Here is a 19,950-nt window from a genome sequence, read left to right on the forward strand (position 1 = left end):
TCTCCATGCGGTCTGAAATAGTAAACCACAAGTTCACGACCAAACGAGTAGCTATACGGGCACCCCATTATTATGCGATGAATACGCACGCATATCAAAATGGAACCATGACAACTAATTTTTTTTGAAAAAAAGATATTCAAAAATGAAAAAGACTCGATAAACTGCATCACAGGTTCGTCAAGAAGAAAAAAAGCCCACCAGGGAAAAAGATATACCCACTAAAGAAGCCTCATTTCTGTCCTAGAAAAAAACCCTAATTTGCTCCGGCTCACGGTAGCCGGCCCGGCGCAGGATACGTCTATAAATAGACCCCGACCCCCCACCCTCTTCCCCAGACGCACATTGCCCCAGGCCGATCCCCTTTCGCCGACTCGAGCGAAGCGTCGGCGGTCCGAGATCGATCTTGTCGGCGCCGGCGCCGCCGACGACGTGGGGCCGCGATGGACGCGCGGTTCCCGCACTCGCCGGCCGAGGTGGCCAAGGTCAAGCTCGTCCAGTTCGGCGTGCTCAGCCCCGACGAGATCGTAATCCCCCACACCCCACCCCCACCCCCACCCACCGCGTTCCTTCATCTTGATCTTGGATCCGTCCTTCATCTCCTCTGATCTGCACTCCCTGCGTGGAGTCGGAGTCGGATCTCGTGCAGTTCCCACTCCCGGATGGTTGTAGATTCGGCTTTTTTTGGTGCTTGGGTAGCGAGTTTGATCGATCTGACGGATACCTAGGGTTTTGGGTTTGGCACGGTGAACATATCTGTGGTTGTTGTTTGGTTTTTGCTAACACGGGGAATTAGTCGAGAGAGAATTTCGGGCGGAGCAGAATACATGGCCGTGTAACTTGTAAGTCTATGGTTCGTTCTGAGTAAGTTGTGGTAGGATTGATATATATTAGGTCAAGTTGAAATTCTCTTATACATCAAAAGTCTTGACTGCCCGATCCAACAAAGTGCTAATCGATGTTCTTATTGGCCTATGAGGTGTTTGCTTGAACTCTCTGAGGCACAGTTTGCATAGATTTGTGTATTATCTTCACACTTGATTTTACAGTTTGCTTTTGATTAGGTTGTTGTTCAGTGTATAAGTTCTCTTGAATAAAATGTTGCTTTTCTCTTACTTAGATCTAGTAATTAATAAGATGGATTTGACAGTATGACGATTTATTCGGTTCAAATGTCCGACGACCGTTATTTTGTAACGGTTTAACGGTACCGGTGACCGTTTTTGTAATTGTGGCGGGTCGATATGGAAATGTGCACCATTTTAGGAATGGATCTGACTGAGAATTCTTTTGTTGCTTTCCTTATTTGCAGAGACAAATGTCGGTGGTCATGATAGAGCATGCGGAGACTACGGAGAGGGGCAAGGTGAAGTCCGGGGGTCTGAGCGACCCCCGTTTGGGCACCATTGACCGGAAACTCAAGTGCGACACATGTATGGCTGGGATGGCCGAGTGCCCGGGCCACTTTGGCCACCTCGAGCTTGCGAAGCCCATGTTCCATATCGGCTTCATCAAGACCGTGCTCTCCGTAATGCGCTGCGTGTGCTTCAATTGCTCCAAGATCCTCGCGGACGAGGTACTGCCAACATCTTCTTGACCCTTCTGCCGGTCTGGTTTCGTTTTTAAGAGCTGTGCATCTTACTGGTTGCTGGTTGATGCATATATCTATCCAAACCGAATGACCCTTCTGTAGGTTAGGTTTCCTTTTTAAGACCTGTGCATTTTACTGGTTATTGGTTGGTGCATTACTGGTTATTGGTTGGTGCATATCTAGCCTAACTGAAAGGAAGGGTCTCCGATGTGCCAGACAAGCTACACCCAAATCATAGCAATCTTAGTTCTCACCATATCTATGTTTGTCCAATTTTGCACCTCTTCTCAACCAACATGGTAATTTTGAGATATAGCTAGAATCATTTGTGTTGGGTATGATGAGCTGTAGATGCGACTGCTTTAGACTTCTCGCATCTTTTTTATGGACCTGGAGACCAACATTCTAATCAGCACCACGGAGCCGAATAATAAAGAAATTTATGGTTTAACTCAATAATGGACCATTTATTGTTGTGCGCACTGATTTGGCATGTTACTTATCAGTGATATATATCTTGCAGGAAGATACCAAGTTCCAGCAGGCTCTGAAAATCAAGAACCCCAAAAATAGATTAAGAAGAATTTATGATGCTTGCAAGAGCAAAAAGGTTTGCTCTGGGGGTGAAGACCTTGAGGGTCAGGATCAGCAGGACACTGAAGAGCCAGTGAAGAAAAAAGGTGGTTGTGGGGCTCAGCAGCCAAATATCACAGTTGATGGTATGAAGATGGTTGCAGAGTTTAAAACAACAAAGAAGAAAAATGATGAGCAAGATCAACTCCCGGAACCAGTGGAGCGAAAGCAAATTCTCTCCGCCGAGAGGGTATTTACATTATCTTTGCTCAATTCAGTAGGTTCTAATTAAGAATTTTCATTTAACCATATGGATCACATCATGGTTTGTTGGGACAGGTCCTTAATGTTCTCAAGCGTATAAGTGACGAGGACTGTCTTTTATTGGGCCTGAACCCTGAATTTGCTCGTCCTGATTGGATGATACTGCAAGTCCTCCCAATTCCTCCGCCCCCTGTGAGACCATCTGTCATGATGGATACTTCCTCCAGAAGCGAGGTTAGCCCAGTTACTACTAAAATGATTACGAATCCAATGGTTGGTTCACAGGGTGCCCTTTTACTAACTGTTTATCTTGTCGTTGCTTCTGTTTCGACAGGATGATTTGACTCATCAATTAGCGATGATAATTCGACATAATGAGAATTTGAGGAGGCAAGAGAGAAATGGAGCCCCAGCTCACATTATAACAGAGTTTGCTCAGCTGTTGCAGTTTCACATTGCAACATACTTCGATAATGATCTTCCTGGACAACCAAGGGTGAGTAGTCTATAAGTCCACTTCCTGTATTAAGCATTAACGAATATTTTCCCCCCACTTGTTTCACCTAAAAATGCAGTAATGGATAAATTGTTCTGAATATTTTTTGTTGAAAATATTCAGGCCACTCAGCGTTCTGGAAGGCCTATTAAGTCGATTTGCAGCAGGCTGAAAGCAAAAGAAGGCCGGATTAGAGGAAATTTAATGGGGAAGCGTGTTGATTTCTCAGCTCGTACCGTCATCACACCAGATCCGAATATCAACATTGATCAATTGGGGGTGCCATGGAGTATTGCTTTGAATCTGACATACCCAGAAACTGTCACTCCATACAACATTGAGAGGTAAACTAATTTGCTGTTGCTCTTCTGCATTGATATTTGATAAATAATGTCTAAATCTGATTATACCAGGTTGAAAGAACTAGTAGAATATGGGCCTCACCCTCCCCCAGGCAAGACAGGAGCGAAGTACATTATTAGGGAAGATGGCCAGAGGCTGGATCTTCGCTATGTGAAGAAAAGTAGCGATCAGCATTTGGAGCTTGGTTACAAGGTTAGTACCGACATCGTTGCATCATCTACTGTTTTAATGTGGCATCATGAAATTTTCCTTTTTTGTTTTAGCTCACACAATTTGCGCTTGACTTCTCAGGTGGAAAGGCACCTCAATGATGGAGATTTTGTTCTTTTCAACCGACAACCCAGTCTCCACAAAATGTCTATCATGGGCCATCGCATTAAAATTATGCCCTACTCGACTTTTCGCCTGAACTTGTCTGTCACTTCACCGTACAATGCTGATTTTGATGGGGATGAAATGAATATGCATGTTCCTCAGTCATTTGAGACCAGAGCTGAAGTTTTAGAGTTGATGATGGTGCCGAAATGTATTGTGTCACCTCAAGCAAATAGACCTGTCATGGGTATTGTCCAGGACACACTTCTTGGGTGTCGAAAAATGACCAAAAGGGATACTCTCATCGAAAAGGTTAACAATAATACTTTCCTTGAACACCTTAAATATTACTCTCTGTGGTTTTGTAGCTTACTGTGCTAATTTCTCCCAGGATGTATTTATGAACATCTTAATGTGGTGGGAAGATTTTGATGGGAAGGTCCCAGCCCCTACCATTTTGAAACCAAGGCCGATTTGGACTGGCAAACAAGTTTTCAACTTGATCATCCCCAAGTTAATTAATTTAATTAGATTTTCAGCCTGGCACGCTGAAACAGAAAATGGATTTACAACTCCTGGTGATACTGTGGTCCGGATAGAGAAGGGAGAGCTTCTATCTGGTACACTTTGCAAAAAAACACTTGGGGCATCAAGTGGAAGTCTTATTCATGTTATTTGGTAAGTAATAAAAGGTGCATTGCAGATTTTAGCAAACATGTTCTCCTCTGCTAAATAATTTTGATTTAACTGTTTGTAGGGAAGAGGTAGGTCCAGATGCGGCACGGAAGTTCTTGGGTCATACACAGTGGCTGGTCAACTATTGGCTTCTGCAAAATGGTTTCAGTATTGGGATCGGGGATACAATTGCAGATGCAGATACTATGGAAAAAATTAATGAGACAATCGCAAACGCCAAGATTGAAGTGAATGGGCTTATTAAGCAAGCGCAAGAGAAGGAGCTGGAACCTGAGCCAGGACGCACGATGATGGAATCATTTGAAAATAGAGTAAATCAGGTACAATAGCTGAATGTCCTTGTTTGGTTCTTTCATCTGGGAAAATAGGAGTTTGCGATAAATAACTTTCTTGATATACTTGTTTTGACATATCTGTTTCTCATGCTAGGTTCTTAACAAGGCTCGTGATGAATCTGGCAGTAGTGCCCAGAAGAGTTTGTCCGAGAGCAACAATTTGAAAGCTATGGTCACTGCAGGCTCAAAAGGCAGTTTCATTAATATTTCACAAATGACTGCTTGTGTCGGACAGCAGAACGTTGAGGGCAAGCGGATTCCATTTGGTTTTGTTGATCGTACCTTGCCCCACTTCACGAAAGATGACTACGGCCCCGAAAGCCGTGGATTTGTGGAGAACTCTTACCTTCGAGGCCTGACACCACAGGAATTTTTCTTCCATGCTATGGGTGGTAGAGAAGGTTTGATTGATACTGCTGTGAAAACTTCTGAGACAGGATATATTCAGCGGAGGCTCGTGAAGGCTATGGAGGACATCATGGTGAAATATGATGGTACCGTGAGAAACTCCCTTGGCGATGTCATTCAATTCTTGTATGGAGAAGACGGCATGGATGCTGTTTGGATTGAATCCCAGAAACTGGACTCCCTGAAGATGAAAAAGGATGAGTTTGATAATGTGTTCCGTTATGAACTGAATGATATGAACTGGAAGCCTAATTACATGCTGCCTGACCATGTTGAGGATTTGAAGACCATTCGTGAATTCAGAAATGTGTTTGAGGCAGAGCTTCAGAAATTGGAAGTTGACAGATTACAACTTGGGCAAGAAATTACCACAACTGGCGAGGGTACATGGCCTATGCCTGTCAACCTCAAGCGGCTTATCTGGAATGCTCAGAAGACTTTCAAGATTGATCTAAGAAAACCTTCTGACATGCACCCAATGGAAATCGTGGAAGCAATTGATAAGCTGCAAGAAAGGCTCAAGGTTGTCCCTGGCGACGACGCCATGAGCATTGAGGCTCAGAAGAACGCTACTCTGCTCTTCAATATCCTGCTTCGCAGCACATTTGCTAGCAAGAGGGTCTTGAAAGAATACAGGCTTACAAAGGAATCTTTCGAATGGGTCATTGGTGAGATTGAATCGAGATTCCTGCAGTCTTTGGTGGCTCCTGGTGAAATGATTGGATGTGTGGCTGCACAGTCCATTGGAGAACCAGCAACTCAGATGACGCTGAATACTTTCCATTATGCTGGTGTTAGTGCTAAGAATGTTACCCTTGGTGTTCCCAGATTAAGAGAGATTATCAACGTCGCCAAGAAGATAAAGACTCCATCTCTGTCTGTCTTCCTAAAGCCTGGGGTGAACAGCAGGAAAGAATCGGCCAAGAATGTCCAGTGTGCCCTGGAGTACACCACGCTGCGTAGTGTGACCCATGCCACTGAGATATGGTATGATCCTGATCCTCTAGGAACCCTCATTCCCGAGGATGTGGACTTTGTCAGGTCATACTATGAGATGCCCGATGAGGATGTCGACCCGGATAAGATGTCTCCTTGGCTGCTGCGTATTGAACTGAACCGCGAGATGATGGTTGATAAGAAGTTGAGCATGGCTGATATTGCAGAGAAGATCAATCATGAGTTTGATGACGACTTGTCATGCATATTCAATGATGACAACGCGGATAAGCTCATCCTTCGTGTCCGTATCGCAAACGACGAAGCTCCTCCAAAAGGAGGAGAGGCACAGGGTGAATCTGCCGAGGACGATGTCTTCCTCAAGAAGATTGAGGGGAACATGTTGACTGAGATGGCCCTTCGAGGCATTCCAGATATTAACAAGGTCTTCATCAAAAAGGGGAAGGTGAATAAATTTGATGAGAAGGAAGGTTTCAAAGGAGAAGAGGAGTGGATGCTTGATACAGAAGGTGTAAACCTCTTGGCCGTCATGTGTCATGAGGACGTTGATCCTTCTAGGACAACAAGTAATCATTTGATTGAAGTGATTGAGGTTCTTGGCATCGAGGCTGTCCGTAGGTCCCTCTTGGATGAGCTGAGGGTGGTGATATCTTTTGATGGGTCTTATGTCAACTACCGGCATCTGGCCATTCTCTGCGATATGATGACGTACAGAGGTCACCTGATGGCGATTACTAGGCACGGCATAAATCGTAACGACACAGGGCCTCTCATGAGATGTTCTTTTGAAGAGACGGTGGATATCCTGCTTGATGCTGCTGTATATGCTGAATCTGATTACCTGAGAGGTGTCACAGAGAACATTATGCTTGGCCAGCTTGCACCTATTGGTACAGGAGGGTGTGGATTGTATCTGAATGACCAGATGCTGAAGCAGGCCATTGAGCTCCAACTCCCGAGCTATATTGACACTCTGGACTATGGTGTCACACCGGCGCGTTCACCCTCTGGAATGATGTCTCCATTGCTGAGCCCGAATTTCCGGGTTTCCCCCCTCACAGATGCTCAGTTCTCGCCGTATGTTGGCGGCATGGCGTTCTCGCCCATGCCGTCGAATTACAGCCCGTCCTCGGGGGGTTACAGTCCATCTTCTCCGGTGTTCAGCCCAGGGCCAGGACACAGCTACAGCCCCACTTCTCCGTCATACAGCCCCGCATCACCCAGCTACAGCCCAGGGCCAGGACACAGCTACAGCCCCACTTCTCCGTCATACAGCCCCGCATCACCCAGCTACAGCCCTGCATCGCCATCATATACTCCTGGCTCTCCTTCCTACAGTCCGAGCAGTCCATCATACTCTCCCACATCTCCGAGCTACAGCCCCACATCTCCTAGCTACAGTCCAACCTCTCCGGCATACTGTCCCACTTCGCCAAGCTACAGTCCAACCTCTCCGGCATACTGCCCGACATCTCCTGCATACAGCCCGACCTCTCCAGCATACTGCCCGACGTCTCCGGCATACAGCCCGTCGTCGCCATCTTATAACCCAACGTCGCCATCTTATAGTCCGACATCTCCTTCATACAGCCCGACTTCACCATCTTACAGCCCAACATCGCCATCATACAGCCCCACATCTCCTTCATACAGCCCTTCATCACCAACTTATAGCCCGACGTCGCCCTCATACAGACCGACATCGCCCTCGTACAGCCCGACATCACCTGCATACAGTCCGTCATCGCCTGGTTACTGCCCGACGTCACCGAGCTACAGCCCTACTTCACCGAGCTACAGCCCTTCTTCGGCCAAGTACAGTCCTTCAAATATCTATTCTCCAAGCAGCCCAAGGATGATGAGCCCGTACAGTCAGACTTCTCCAAACTACAGGTAATTCTCTAACTTCTGTTCATAGACTTTCTGGTGGTATTCTATTCATACATTTTTAGTTTTTCTTTTCCGTAAAGTGGATAGCCCTGGCCTTATTATCGGTTGATGCTCGAAGCAAAATACTTGCGCTTATTCTTGCTGACATGTCTGTTTCTCCAGCCCGACCTCACCGTCTTACTCGCCCACCTCACCGTCGTATGCGCAACCAAGCCCGTCATACAGCCCGGCAAGGTGAGCCGAATTTCAGTTGATCATCCTCCTTGTTTCAACTTAAAGAACACCTGTTGCTGTGACAAATACAATGGGTTTACTAACTCACTGCCTGCATGCTGCAGCCCGATCACTACCTCTGGAGGACCTAGCCCAGATTACACCCCAACTTCTCCAAACTACAGGTAATTAAATTAAATGCATATTCAGGCTTATCTATCTCGTCGATCTGCCCTTGATGGAAGTACACCATTGGTTAGCTCTTCTGACGATGTCACTTTTGAGCGTGCAGCCCCACTGCAAGCTACTCCCCCACCGCACCGGGCTACTCGCCGATATCCACCGAGCCGCAAACTAGTGACAAGTACAAGGAGACTGCTCCCTGAAGCCACCAACTCAGAGAAAATTACTGCTGGCCGAGGCAGAAGCACACCGCACTAGCTGTTGTTCTTGTTTCCTTCCGCGTCGCCAGAACAGGCATTGGGTTTGCTGCGCTTGCCGATGAATTGCTGCTGAACTTGAGTTGTTATGTATGATAGATGTTGTGAGTGATACTCCCCAGTAACTGTGTTGTTGAGAATTTGCAATTGTACTTAATAATGTGTTGTTGATCGGATTGATATGTTGATGATGTTGTTGACCGGATTGTTATGTTAATGTTTCCATTGGAACTTAGTATTTGCTACTCAGCTGTGGAGTGCATTTGTAAGTCCTGCATATTTCCTGTTGCTGCTTTGGCGTTTGGTAGGCCTTTGCTGTGCTTAAATGTTTTTGAGCTGCACCATGTCCTCGATTTCCTGTGAAGGCTGCCTCTTGTGCTAATTTCTAGTATCAAACTTCACACCTGAGTAATTATGAAGGGTCACAACTTACTGTTACTGCTGTCAGGTAATTTTCATATTTTTGTTCTAATGTTTAATTCTCTGTTGATAGAAATGTTATCCACGTGAATTTCTCGCTTTTGAGTTATCCAAATGAAATACAGTACATGGGAAGACATGTTTTCAGTAAAGGACCTGTGGTCGTGTTGAGCGATGCTCACACACAACAACGGCAAGTTTATTCATCCATTTTATTTACTCATAGAGTATTCCTCGAGATTATTTATCAGTAATCACATGCACACAGGCATGCATCGAGGACTGACGCTAGATTTAGATCTTAGTATGTTGTTACTGCGTTACTTGCTGGATCAAAAGCCCTTCAACGAAGGGCCTCTGGTTGTAGCAGTCGAGGTTGCTTCCGCAGCCGACGCCAAGGATGTTGCAGTAGCGCTGGTAGAACCCGATCCGGTCGGCAACACGGCTGTCCTGCCCCCTGCCGCACTCGAGCCCGCCGTTGATGATGTTGGTGATGACGCCATAGCCAGACACCCTTCCCGCCGCGTTGTCGGCAGCCGTTGGCGTCCACTGGCCCGTGATCACGGTGTGGGATGACGGCTTGTTCGCTTGCGGCGTCATCCAGAACCACAACGCCGTCTCGAACGACACCGTGGCATCGGTCGCCACCAGGTCCGGGTTGTTGAGCAGGTCCACGCCAATGGCGCGCCCCGCGGGGCCGTAGTTGTAGTTCCAGGAGAGCATGATGGGGCCGCGGCCGTAGTACTGCCTTCCTTGCGCGCACGGCCACTCCGACGATGGCTGGCAGTAGTCGGGCGGTGAGCCCAGCTCCCGCTTGTAGCAATATCCCCAGGAGTAGGGGCCGTCGGGTGCGGTGGCCCACCCGCCGGTGGTCTCGTGGGAGGTCTGCCCGAAGAAGGCTGCCACCTCCTGCTTCCGCGTCTCGGTGCTCCCCGTGGTGCCGAAGGCCGGGAACGCGGCGGCCGCGGCCAGGAATGCGTCGTACGTGTAGAACCCGCCGGCATCTGTGCATTGGTTGCTGTGGAGCAGGAACTGCTGGAAGATGTCCCTTGACGATCAACTCCACGTTCAATTTGATCCTCTAATCACGGCGAGGCCCTCACAGAGAAAATCACGGGCTCATGCAGGTGCTATATTGCTTGCATGCTGTAGAAAAACTGCCAAAGAAAGAAACATCACGGTACAGAGAAAATAATGGCTAACAGCCGCGCCACCCAGATCACTTTCCATAGCAGGTCGCCCTTCGACGCCCGCGCTATCGCATGTCGCCCACCTCGCCACAGTCGTGCGCACGTCGCCCACCTTGCCAGCGCACCCGTGCACGTCGTCGCTGATAGTGGTTGGCCGGTCCGCTCGGTCCGCCCCGGGCTTCAGTGCCGCCGGTCCGGTCCTTGAAACCAGGACCGCGAGGCTGGTCGGTCCGGTCTGGTCCGGACCGCCGGCGGCCGGTCCAAACGGTGGCTCGGTCAGGGACCGGACCGGCCCGGACCGTGTCCACCCTGAGAGATGATGGACGACACGCCCCCGCCAGGGCTGGGTCCAGGAGGAGTGGGGCCGCAGCCGCTGCACTGGCTCTGGCAGCCGGCTCCGCAGTAGTCGGAGGTGCTGCCACAGTAACCGAAGCGGCTGCAGCAGAGGCAGTTCGGGCACGTCGCGCCGCCGGCCTGCGAGCCACACTGCTGGGCGCGGGCCGCCGTAGCGAGCGCCGCCGCCAGGACGATGGCCAGGATGGCCGCCACCCTCCTCGGGCCTCTCATTCTCAGTGTAGGCACGGTCTGGTTGATCTTGATGCCTGCTGATAGATTATGGCGCCAACCTAGATCCGCTATTTATAGATCAATTCTATGCGTGGAAAATCGGTTGAGCCGTGCCGTGCTACTCACTCGCTGCTCGTTGGTTGAAGTCTGGACGTGTCACGAGTTCCCCTTATCATCTTCATCACTACAGGACCATGTGACACGTCTTCTCTCATAAATTGTTGAAATGTACCCAACAATCACCGATCAACCACGTCTGATTGATGAATTAGTTCATACTGATGAACCATGTGGCACATCTTCATTGAACCATGTGACGAAGAGGTGCACTGTTGGGATTTGAGCGCAACAAAAAAGAGGACAGGATTAGCCTGTATATTGTCCTGTTCCTAAAAGTTATACTGATCTGCTCAAATTTGGTGTCGTCTACTCCTACTAGTGTATACACATGGGATTAGGTTAAAAAATGATGATAAAATTAGCTTCTACTAAAAAGAACATGTACTGCAACTTTGCGATGTGTACTATATATAGTGTATTACACAAGGGTCACAGATAGCGCGGGCCTTGGCCCTTGGGGGCTATTGGTGTGCCTGGCCGTCTTCCAAGGTCTGGTGAGGCTGTTGTGGGTCCCTTTGGGCGAAAGCTTAAGTCCTTGACAAGGGGCGATGACGGCGGCGACGAAACCATGGGCGTCATTATCCTTCTCAAAGGCGTCTTCGAAGAGTTCTCCCACTAATCTCTGGATTGTGGGCAGGTTGGTGGTGGAGTTTTGAGTTGGCCGGTGTCGGTACTGCTTTATTAATTTAAATCCGAGTACCCCTTGTGCATTTTATCTAAAATAGATTTGTTATCGGTGCTCGCACATTCCTAGATTTATTTCAGGATTTAACGACTTTATTCTTTCAGTGGTAAGTGATGTTCCCAACAACAATAACTCATATCTGGTAACTTCGTCAATCTCAAGACTCACCGCCTCAGTCTCTTGGAGATATCATAGGGATGGGTGTGCATGCATGCGCTCGTAGATGTGAGTGTGTGTGCACGTGTGAGAACCTGTGCATGTACTGTTTCTCTAAACAACCAATATGCACTCCATATTTTTATTCTAACTAGTAAGATGCCCGTGCGTTGCACGGAACACCGGGATGCATTGATACAAAAGTAGTTTATTTGACAAAATATGTGGAGGGTCCTCTCAACTATTAAAAATATCCATACCTTTCTTCGGATCAACTATTAAAAATATCTATATCTTTCTTCAGATATTCAGTTATGTTGCTGAGCTCATAAGCATCAGGGGTATAGTGAATACAAATGAAAATAGGCAAACACGTTCAAGTGTTTTATCTGTATGCAAAATTCATGAAATATCGCACACAGCTAGAACAATCCAACATGTTTGTTTCCGAAACATTAAGACTTCGTTGAATTTTACTGCAATTATTTGAGCTCAGGAGCCAAGTTCATGTCTCAACTTTCTTCTTCTATTTCCATAGTAATCGGGTAAATGATTAGGAGGTACACAGAATTAAAGTCTAATGGGTAAGGACACTATTGTTGCTCTAGCGCCCCTTCCCTTACCAATCTGGATCCTACTCCACGGCTGTAAGAAAACACAAATTTTCCTTAAAAAGACTTTACGCGACTTTCTCCGGTAAAAGCTTCACCTCCGTCATGTTTGCTCTGCAGTTGCACTTGAACGTCTCCTAACTCATACTCTGTATTGTCAAGAAAAAACTCCACTCTTCGTCAACTCCTCTAGATACTTATAATTGTGCATCAAGCTTGTAACCTTTGCATGAATAATTACAACATATACAAAAATATAACATTTCTAATGATGGCCATATGTTGCATCTCTTTCCACACAGGCTTTTCTCTCGACCTTGTGTTGCCTCCCCTGTGCACATGGTGTCCCATCTCACAATCATAGATACATATTGTGAATTAGTAACAATTCTTGTTTCACATATCAGATGGGTATTACAAAGTTGCAACTTATTTCTACATTTCACTGTCAGTTAGCACTTCCAAGCAGAAACCTTCTGCAAGTGGATGCTCACTGTCAATTAACAACATACTTGAGTTGTGGTTTGAACTTCTAACTGCAACTGCAAGGTAAAAATTGAATTGTATAGCAAACAGACCTTTTCTCGGCATACATCACATTTTCATGTATCCGTACAAATTCCGACTCAAGCTGTAGCTTGAACATAATCTTTGCAGGGCTCAGGCGGCTCCTGACCATCCACAGCTTGACAGACTAATTCACAAGGTGGAAGACTGAAAGTACTTATACTGATCTACACATATGTTTACAAGATTATATGGCGTATATTATCTCTACTACTGTCGATGTCGACATCAAGGTAGATGTTTGGCTGGAACTACAACTTCTGGAATTGCTAAGCTGAATGACCAACAACATATCTGAATTGTCATTGTGAAATGCAATTTATTGACCTTAGATATACAAACAAATGCTCAATGTACAGAAGGCAATGCTTCTTGCAGGCAACCTTTGCTGTATATATATATCATTAGATTGCTGCTTAATAGAACATACTTTCAGCCTCTTCTTACATTACATAAAGCAAGATTTGACTATAACACCATGAAAACCAGTCACCTACTGCCTGGTACTTAAGCCAAGAACTCTGTGCTTAGTAAGATCAGGATCTTCTGGCAATTTTTTTTTGCATATTTCAGTTATCCTAAAAACAATCACATGATGATTCTTATGCTTATTGTAATTACCTTCCTTAGTGAGAAACACTTTTTAAAATGCAGTATTGCTTATAAGATCAAGCACAATCGCTTTTTAAAATGCAATAGTATTTTCTCGCAAGTTAAACTATCCTGAAAAACAGACACCAAATCACTTCAGTATAAACACAAAAATGAATTGAAAGCAATGATCACCTGACATTCAGCGATTGTCGTGGTCATTCAGGTTGATACCAGAGGAGAGGCAATGAAGGAATGCGCACCAAACTTAAATGAGAAGATAAATGGCAGCAATGAATATATCGAAAAAGCATATATATAATAGCATGAGCACACATTTATAAATGGTTCCAGGACAAACAAGAACGAAGTAGACGTGTTTGACTGAACACTTTGCTACATATGCACAGGGAACATGAATTTGTGTACAACACCACCACGAATCTACAAATAGGCCATGGAATCATTTGTCAACCATAGTATGCCCTTCTTTAGTTGTTTGCTTAGAACATATGTGAAAAACAATATTGGCTCTGAAGATCTTGCCTCATCTATCTTCTCACCTAAAAGGGAATCAGACAATCACTACTTAAACATAACGGCCTGTAGTATACCAGTCCCATGGGAAAACGGGTATCCAGAGCGCATAAGCCAGTCCAGCATACAGATGTAAAGCATCTTAACAAAAAATAAGCAAGGAGATTCACCTTCAGATTGGCGTGACGAGCGTGTGGCTCTTGAGGTGTAGTTCAAGCAGCTTGAGTCCCATCTGCCTACCCATTTGATTTATATTGGACTGCAACTCTGCAAGACTGGCTTCTAGAGACTTCGACCTGGGCGCGCGAATTGAACTCTGGGTAACGGGTGGGAGGGATGAGGATTGGGAAGGAGAGGCAGTAGCCAAGCATAGCACCTCCACGTGGGGCGCTTCAGTGACAGTGGGGAAGGAGGAGGAGGGGTATGCGGAGGCGCCGCCGCCAAGGAAGCAACACGTAGCCGGTGGCGGTCAGCGGCAGGAGACGGGGAAGGGGGTGGAGGAGATGGCGAGGAGGAGGGGGCTGTGGAGATGTTGGGCGCTGGGACTAATACGCAGAGGAGGGGGCAGGAGATGCGTCGCCTGCATGCTTGCCAAGGTCGGCATCGGAGAAGATGGGGATGGGGGTGGACGAGATGGTGAGGAGGGGGCCATGGTGTTGGTGGGCCGTGTGGCTGAGAGGATGCATGAGAGGTTCCGGGGGCACACGGCGTCGGCGGGAGCCACCGCGCCAGATCGGTTCCAGAGTTGCCTTTCCTGAGATGATTGGATGAGGTGGGCGTGGGGAAGAGATGAGGGCCATGGGGCTGAACGGGAAAGGCAGGGGGTTATCCGCAAATATGTGACGGAAGTGGCGGGCGTCCGTTTGCAAAATTGACCACATTTCACCGTGTGCGTCAGATCAGATCGATCGGACGGTTGTAAATGCACGATGGCAGACACACCATCACCACCAACTCAGATCTTACATTCTTAAGAAGTTGCTCCCCACTTCTACCCATTTTCTCAACATGCACACTGTACACATCAGCTCCATGCCACGTCAGAGTTCATTTTTTTATTTTTTGTTTTCGCGAAGAGCAGCCATTTCCCCAGCCTTAACTCCATGGAAGAAATAAAAGAGAATAATATCTTTCCCTGGCACCGACCGAACAATTATTACTCGACCTCTTTTCCTCCCCGTCTCTTCGTTACTCCCTTCCCCTCCCTTCCCCTCTCTGTGGTGCAACGCCGGAGGGTGGTTCAAATCCGCTGATGAGAGGCACCTCAACGAGACTACTCCCGCGTCTCCACCGGTCGCACCGCCTTGAACGCCCGCGGATCCGTCCACCTGCGCTGGCGTGCCGGACACCGACCAGATTCTTCCTACGGTCAAACTGCTTGCCTTCTCATCTTCTCCAATAACTGAAGATACGCAATGGAGATATCTGAAACTGTCGGTGCACACTCAATGGGCACCTGAGGAGACACGCAATCGAATTTATCTTATCCTCCTTGATACGCATCTAGCCAGTAAGTTCCTCATCTAGCCTCTGCACAAATTCTCTTTACTCTGCTGAACTTGCATATAGCGCACACAACCGGTGTCCTAATCTCCTCCATGTTAGTACATGATATTTATGTTGTGTGGCATCTTCTTTTGCTCATTCCTTAGTGTTTCCAATGCTGACTTCATCCTCTTTTTCAGGTTGAGTATCCCAATCATCATATATTGAAACTTACATTGGACACATATATAGTTCCTGAACAATTTCCAGTTTTTCTTTGGTGTTGTACTTTTATCTGTTAGTTTGCATCTCAATTATGGCCTTGGTTTTGTTTTCAAGTTTATAATTGCACCTTTCTATACAATTTGATAACTTTTCTTCTATATAATGTATCTCACCTCCATCGACGGAAGACTGCGCAAGATGGACTGATCAACGATGTGGTGGTTGCTACACCAGTCTGGTACCTCCACAAGGAGGAGGAGGAGTTCAGTTGAGGTGAGAATGGAGGCTTGGTATTTCCCATAATGTTGACTGATTGGATCATACATTGAATCAGTGCGGAATCCTAATGTCTCTTTCTTTGAGGTTTCAATGGTCAAGGCTACATTTCAAAGCTAATCATTTTTTTCTAACATCTGTGTGCAGTAGATTAATCAGGTCAGTTGACCACAAATCTATTTGTCCACGTTGATTGTATCACTATGGTAGTTATTTTCCTGCCGAACTATCAAAGCATTCTTCATTTGTCTTTCTCTAATATACTAGCTATACGAAATAATTTCTTTTGTAGAGACCGAGTGACACTACCATGAGCTACTTGCGGCTGCTGCCTTTTCCCCCTCAACCATGGGAATCGCTGGTGTGCCTACGTGATCCCACAGTAGGTCTTTGTTCTCCAATGAGTATCTAATCCGCAAATTTATTTGTGTTCTTTTCCATGATACGCACAGGTGGTGCTTGGACAGGGGCATGAGCCTCACATGAATCACACTACCATTTTAAAATCTGATGAATTTATTGATTTATGGCTTTATGCTTTACATTCTTATCTGAAACTATTGCAAGCTTTCTTGATTGATGGACGATGTGTTGCAAAATGTCTGTTATCTACCAAATTTGAAAATGGTTGAAACGTAAAAATCTCTCTCTCTCTCTCTCTCTCTCTCTCTCTCTCTCTTGTAGTATTTCGAATATTTGCCAGTTGTCACTATCTTTACTCACTCTATACAATTATATTTCTTAGTCCCCCCTATCTCAAATTTTCAGATAAATGCTATTTTTTATTGACAGTGACTCGAGCATAGCACCTGTGTTGCAGTGTTATATAATAGGAAATACAAGGAAATAAACAGAAGTAAGAAGAAACAAGTACCTAAAAGGAAGTTTTGGATTCAAGTGAGACCCCATTTTCCCAAATATAGTTACTGATAGTATTTTGTTTTTTGTTTCATATATGGCAATCATCTAATGTATCTGCCAACATTCAGATTGCATAAAAAAACGGATGGGGAGAGCAAACTTGGTACACTATGTATTCCTTTTTCCTTCGAGGGCTTCAGGTCACGTGTCGGTCATTTATGTTTGGTGGTTTCTGATTGTACTTCAGAAGAAGAAAAATTAGTGACTGCCATATTCTACATATGCATGTACGGAATATCAAAGATGTAACATGTTCATTTTGTTGTTAGGTATGCAGATAATTTGTAAATCTATTGTATCTAAATGTGGTCTAGATTGTAACAACTTCTGTGAGCATCTAAATGTTCCAGTTGTTATTACAAATTGAAAAGTTCCATTACAAAATTTAAAGCTTTCAGCTTAACCTTAAGAGCAACATGAAAGGTTGACTTTATTATTTACAATTATTTAGGTAGACTTAGTTTTTTTCCTGAATGGTCAAAGCATGAGCTGATAGCACATACATGTCGCTTCCACATTAGTACATTATTTGCTATGACATGTATATAGTATATTTGGTTTGTTTCCTTGCAAATTCATTGCTCGAGATTCCTGCGGCAACGTGCGGGGAAACAAATAATGAGGCTTAAATAATTATTAAATTTGTTATTAATTAAACTTAATATGATCAAATGATGTTCTCAAACTTAAATCTTTTGCAATATATCAACATGCCAACACGGCAACAATGCACTTATCGACTATAACACCCATTTTTCTGACTTTTTATATCATTCTGCCAAATGTTGAAAAAAATATAATTATATATTCATTTTATGGCTATTTATCGCTCCATAAATCCACCTCCTATAAGGTGCTACAAATTCCCGCAGCAACGCGCGGGGCGTTATCTAGTTTTTATAGTAGTAGAGACACATACTACCATCTATGAAATGGCTATTTGATGGGCGACTAGAAACGTTCAGAATCAACAGAGTTGTACTATAATTTTCCTCCATTAATGTGAGTGGCATGTGGAAAAGACGCAAAGTCACAGTGTTGTTGCTTCGATGTGTCGTTTAGGTCATCTCCAATGGCTATATGGTTGTTGGTAACATTATCACAAGGAACATGTAATGATGCAGCATAAAAATAAAGAAGTAAAAAAAAATCAAGGTTGTATATATGTATGTTAACCAGACAATCTTGCAGAAGCTGTGATGTATAAATAGAGAGTAAATTTATACTTTTCTCTCACCTTCTATTGGACAACTTAGACATGCTCTATTCGAATAATTGAATGATGGCTTATTGGTTGATGGCATAGACAGTATTACCAACAAAGTAACACACGAAGTTGCTCTTAGACAGAATGGAGAGAGCGAATAATGGAACTGTTGGAAGGGTACCATAGTTCCATAGTGTTGAAGTGTTGGAGCGAACCAAAAATGACTGTCAATCTCTAGAAACATTTCTGTGTCACCAAGACATCAACAACATTTTTGTCATGTCGTCTGCCAAAGTATTGATTAAAATGAAAGTGGCTTGGCACGTGTGCATGCTGTGAAGATGAGCCCGTAAGGTAGAGTTCATAGCAGGAAATCCCTAGCCGCTATCCGCTCGTGTGTGCAGGGATCCTGAGATAGGCAACGACTGCTAGACACGGTCTAAATGTGTGTATTCTAACTGCATGTACAGTGCAACCTAAACTTCGTATGTGTCTTAGATTGCATCTTTATAGGGTCCTAGATGTATTCACTTCAAGCTGAATTTCAATTCAGTTTAGGAAAGGTTTGCATATGGTATGTAAGCTAGACGGGATGCATGTAAAAGCCAGGACAGTTTCGTGTTGGGCACGTTGCCACACCGTGAGATACAAAGGCTAATAAATGTAGTTTTTTATTTCTTAGTTGCATGTTTTTTTGCTTCTGTTCGAGTCAATCTTTTCCTTTGTTTTAGTCTTTCTCTCTTTGTGTGTGTGTGCTCTTGTGTGTGTGTGTGTGCGCGCGCGTGTGTGTGTGTGTGTGTGAGAGAGAGAGAGAGAGAGAGAGAGAGAGAGAGAGAGAAAGAGAAACGGCAGTGATCTGCGCCGGTGCGCCGGCCCAACAGTTGGGCCGGTCGAGCCCAGGCCGTCCGATGCACTGACTCCCAACCGTCAGATCGAGCCCCTTCCCCGCATCGTCTACCTTTCGCGTTCGGATCGAGCAACGGCAAGCGCCACGGGCCACCCCACACCCAGCCATGGGCATCTACCTCGTCGTCATCCCCGTCGCCGTTCGCCGCTCGCCCTCGCCGTCGCCGTCACCGCTCGCCGTCGCCGCTCGCCGTCGCCGCTCGCCGCTCGCCGTCGCCGCTCGCCAGTTGGAGCACAGGTGCCCCATGGCCCCGCCCCTCTGATGCAGCAAAAAAATGGACCCCAGCAAACAAAAATCGACCCCTGCCGGTGCCTGGAGTTCGTCGCCGTTGCAGCTCCGCCGGGAAGCCACCGTAGTAGTCAGTTGCATCAATAGTGAGTTGCTGATTCAAGCTTTTTGTCGCGGTCTCTGGTTGAAGCTTTTCAGAAATACGGTTGAAACTTTTCAGAATTATGGTTGAAGCTTTTCAGAAATACGGTTGAATCTTTTTGTCGCGGTCTCTGGTTGAAGCTTTTCAGAAATACGGTTGAAGCTTTTCAGAATTACGGTTGAAGCTTTTCAGAAATACGGTTGAAGCTTTTTGTCGCGGTCTCTGGTAGAAGCTTTTCAGAAATGCGGTTGAAGCTTTTCAGAATTACGGTTGAAGCTTTTCAGAAATGCGGTTGAAGCTTTTCATGTCGACAATTGCATCTTTTTTCGTTGTGTACTCATGGGGGTGAAGCTTTCTATACAGTTGGTTGAAGCCTTGTATAAAGCGGGTTGAAGCTTTTCAATTCACAGTTGAAGCTTTCCAAGCCGATGGTTGTAGCTTTTTTTCTTTCGTAGTGTTCGCATGAAACTTATCTATTTCGTCGGTTGAAGCTTTTTCAAATACAGTTTGAAGCTTTCACATAAACGGTTGTAGCTTTTTCAGTTGCATGGCGGCTTCTAGCTTCAGGCTCGCC

The 19,950-nt window shown here is 45.6% G+C and overlaps 2 protein-coding genes and 1 long non-coding RNA gene across 4 annotated transcripts; 1 reads left to right on the plus strand and 2 right to left on the minus strand.

The window, feature by feature from the left end:
• The first annotated feature begins 443 nt into the window (after positions 1 to 443).
• On the plus strand, positions 444 to 8,790 carry LOC119357318 (DNA-directed RNA polymerase II subunit RPB1-like). Of its 2 annotated transcripts, XM_037624316.1 has the most exons (14): positions 444 to 527; positions 1,313 to 1,576; positions 2,115 to 2,414; positions 2,504 to 2,662; positions 2,763 to 2,924; positions 3,048 to 3,268; positions 3,338 to 3,479; positions 3,579 to 3,914; positions 3,994 to 4,280; positions 4,360 to 4,618; positions 4,728 to 7,891; positions 8,051 to 8,122; positions 8,227 to 8,286; positions 8,394 to 8,790. In XM_037624316.1, exons 1-14 carry the CDS (start codon positions 444 to 446, stop codon positions 8,485 to 8,487), a joined length of 5,604 nt encoding a protein of 1,867 aa, XP_037480213.1. In that variant the 3' UTR covers positions 8,488 to 8,790. The 2 variants fall into 2 exon arrangements, with proteins under 2 accessions (XP_037480213.1, XP_037480214.1); XM_037624317.1 differs by lacking the exons at positions 8,051 to 8,122; positions 8,227 to 8,286.
• A 483-nt stretch (positions 8,791 to 9,273) lies between these two features.
• On the minus strand, positions 9,274 to 10,718 carry LOC119357319 (chitinase 2-like). The gene is made up of 2 exons (XM_037624318.1): positions 10,441 to 10,718; positions 9,274 to 10,009 (listed from the first exon to the last, which is right to left on the minus strand). Exons 1-2 carry the CDS (start codon positions 10,716 to 10,718, stop codon positions 9,274 to 9,276), a joined length of 1,014 nt encoding a protein of 337 aa, XP_037480215.1.
• Positions 10,719 to 12,187: 1,469 nt separating this feature from the next.
• LOC119357320 lies at positions 12,188 to 14,713 on the minus strand. Its single transcript, XR_005172194.1, has 2 exons — positions 14,156 to 14,713; positions 12,188 to 14,011 (listed from the first exon to the last, which is right to left on the minus strand). It is a non-coding gene; the product is annotated as an uncharacterized LOC119357320 (long non-coding RNA).
• Positions 14,714 to 19,950: the final 5,237 nt, after the last annotated feature.

This window comes from Triticum dicoccoides, chromosome 2A, assembly GCF_002162155.2.
Source record: "Triticum dicoccoides isolate Atlit2015 ecotype Zavitan chromosome 2A, WEW_v2.0, whole genome shotgun sequence".
Lineage (NCBI taxonomy): Eukaryota > Viridiplantae > Streptophyta > Magnoliopsida > Poales > Poaceae > Triticum > Triticum dicoccoides.

Excerpts from the sequence above, each read along its gene's own strand:
- LOC119357318 (XM_037624316.1), top strand. The coding sequence starts at position 444 with ATGGACGCGCGGTTCCCGCACTCGCCGGCCGAGGTGGCCAAGGTCAAG. Across the intron at positions 8,123-8,226 it reads CCGTCATACAGCCCGGCAAG|CCCGATCACTACCTCTGGAG; the intron begins GTGAGCCGAATT and ends TGCATGCTGCAG. Across the intron at positions 8,287-8,393 it reads CCAACTTCTCCAAACTACAG|CCCCACTGCAAGCTACTCCC; the intron begins GTAATTAAATTA and ends TTGAGCGTGCAG.
- LOC119357319 (XM_037624318.1), bottom strand. The coding sequence starts at position 10,718 with ATGAGAGGCCCGAGGAGGGTGGCGGCCATCCTGGCCATCGTCCTGGCG. Across the intron at positions 10,010-10,440 it reads GGTGGACACGGTCCGGGCCG|GGACATCTTCCAGCAGTTCC; the intron begins GTCCGGTCCCTG and ends TTGATCGTCAAG.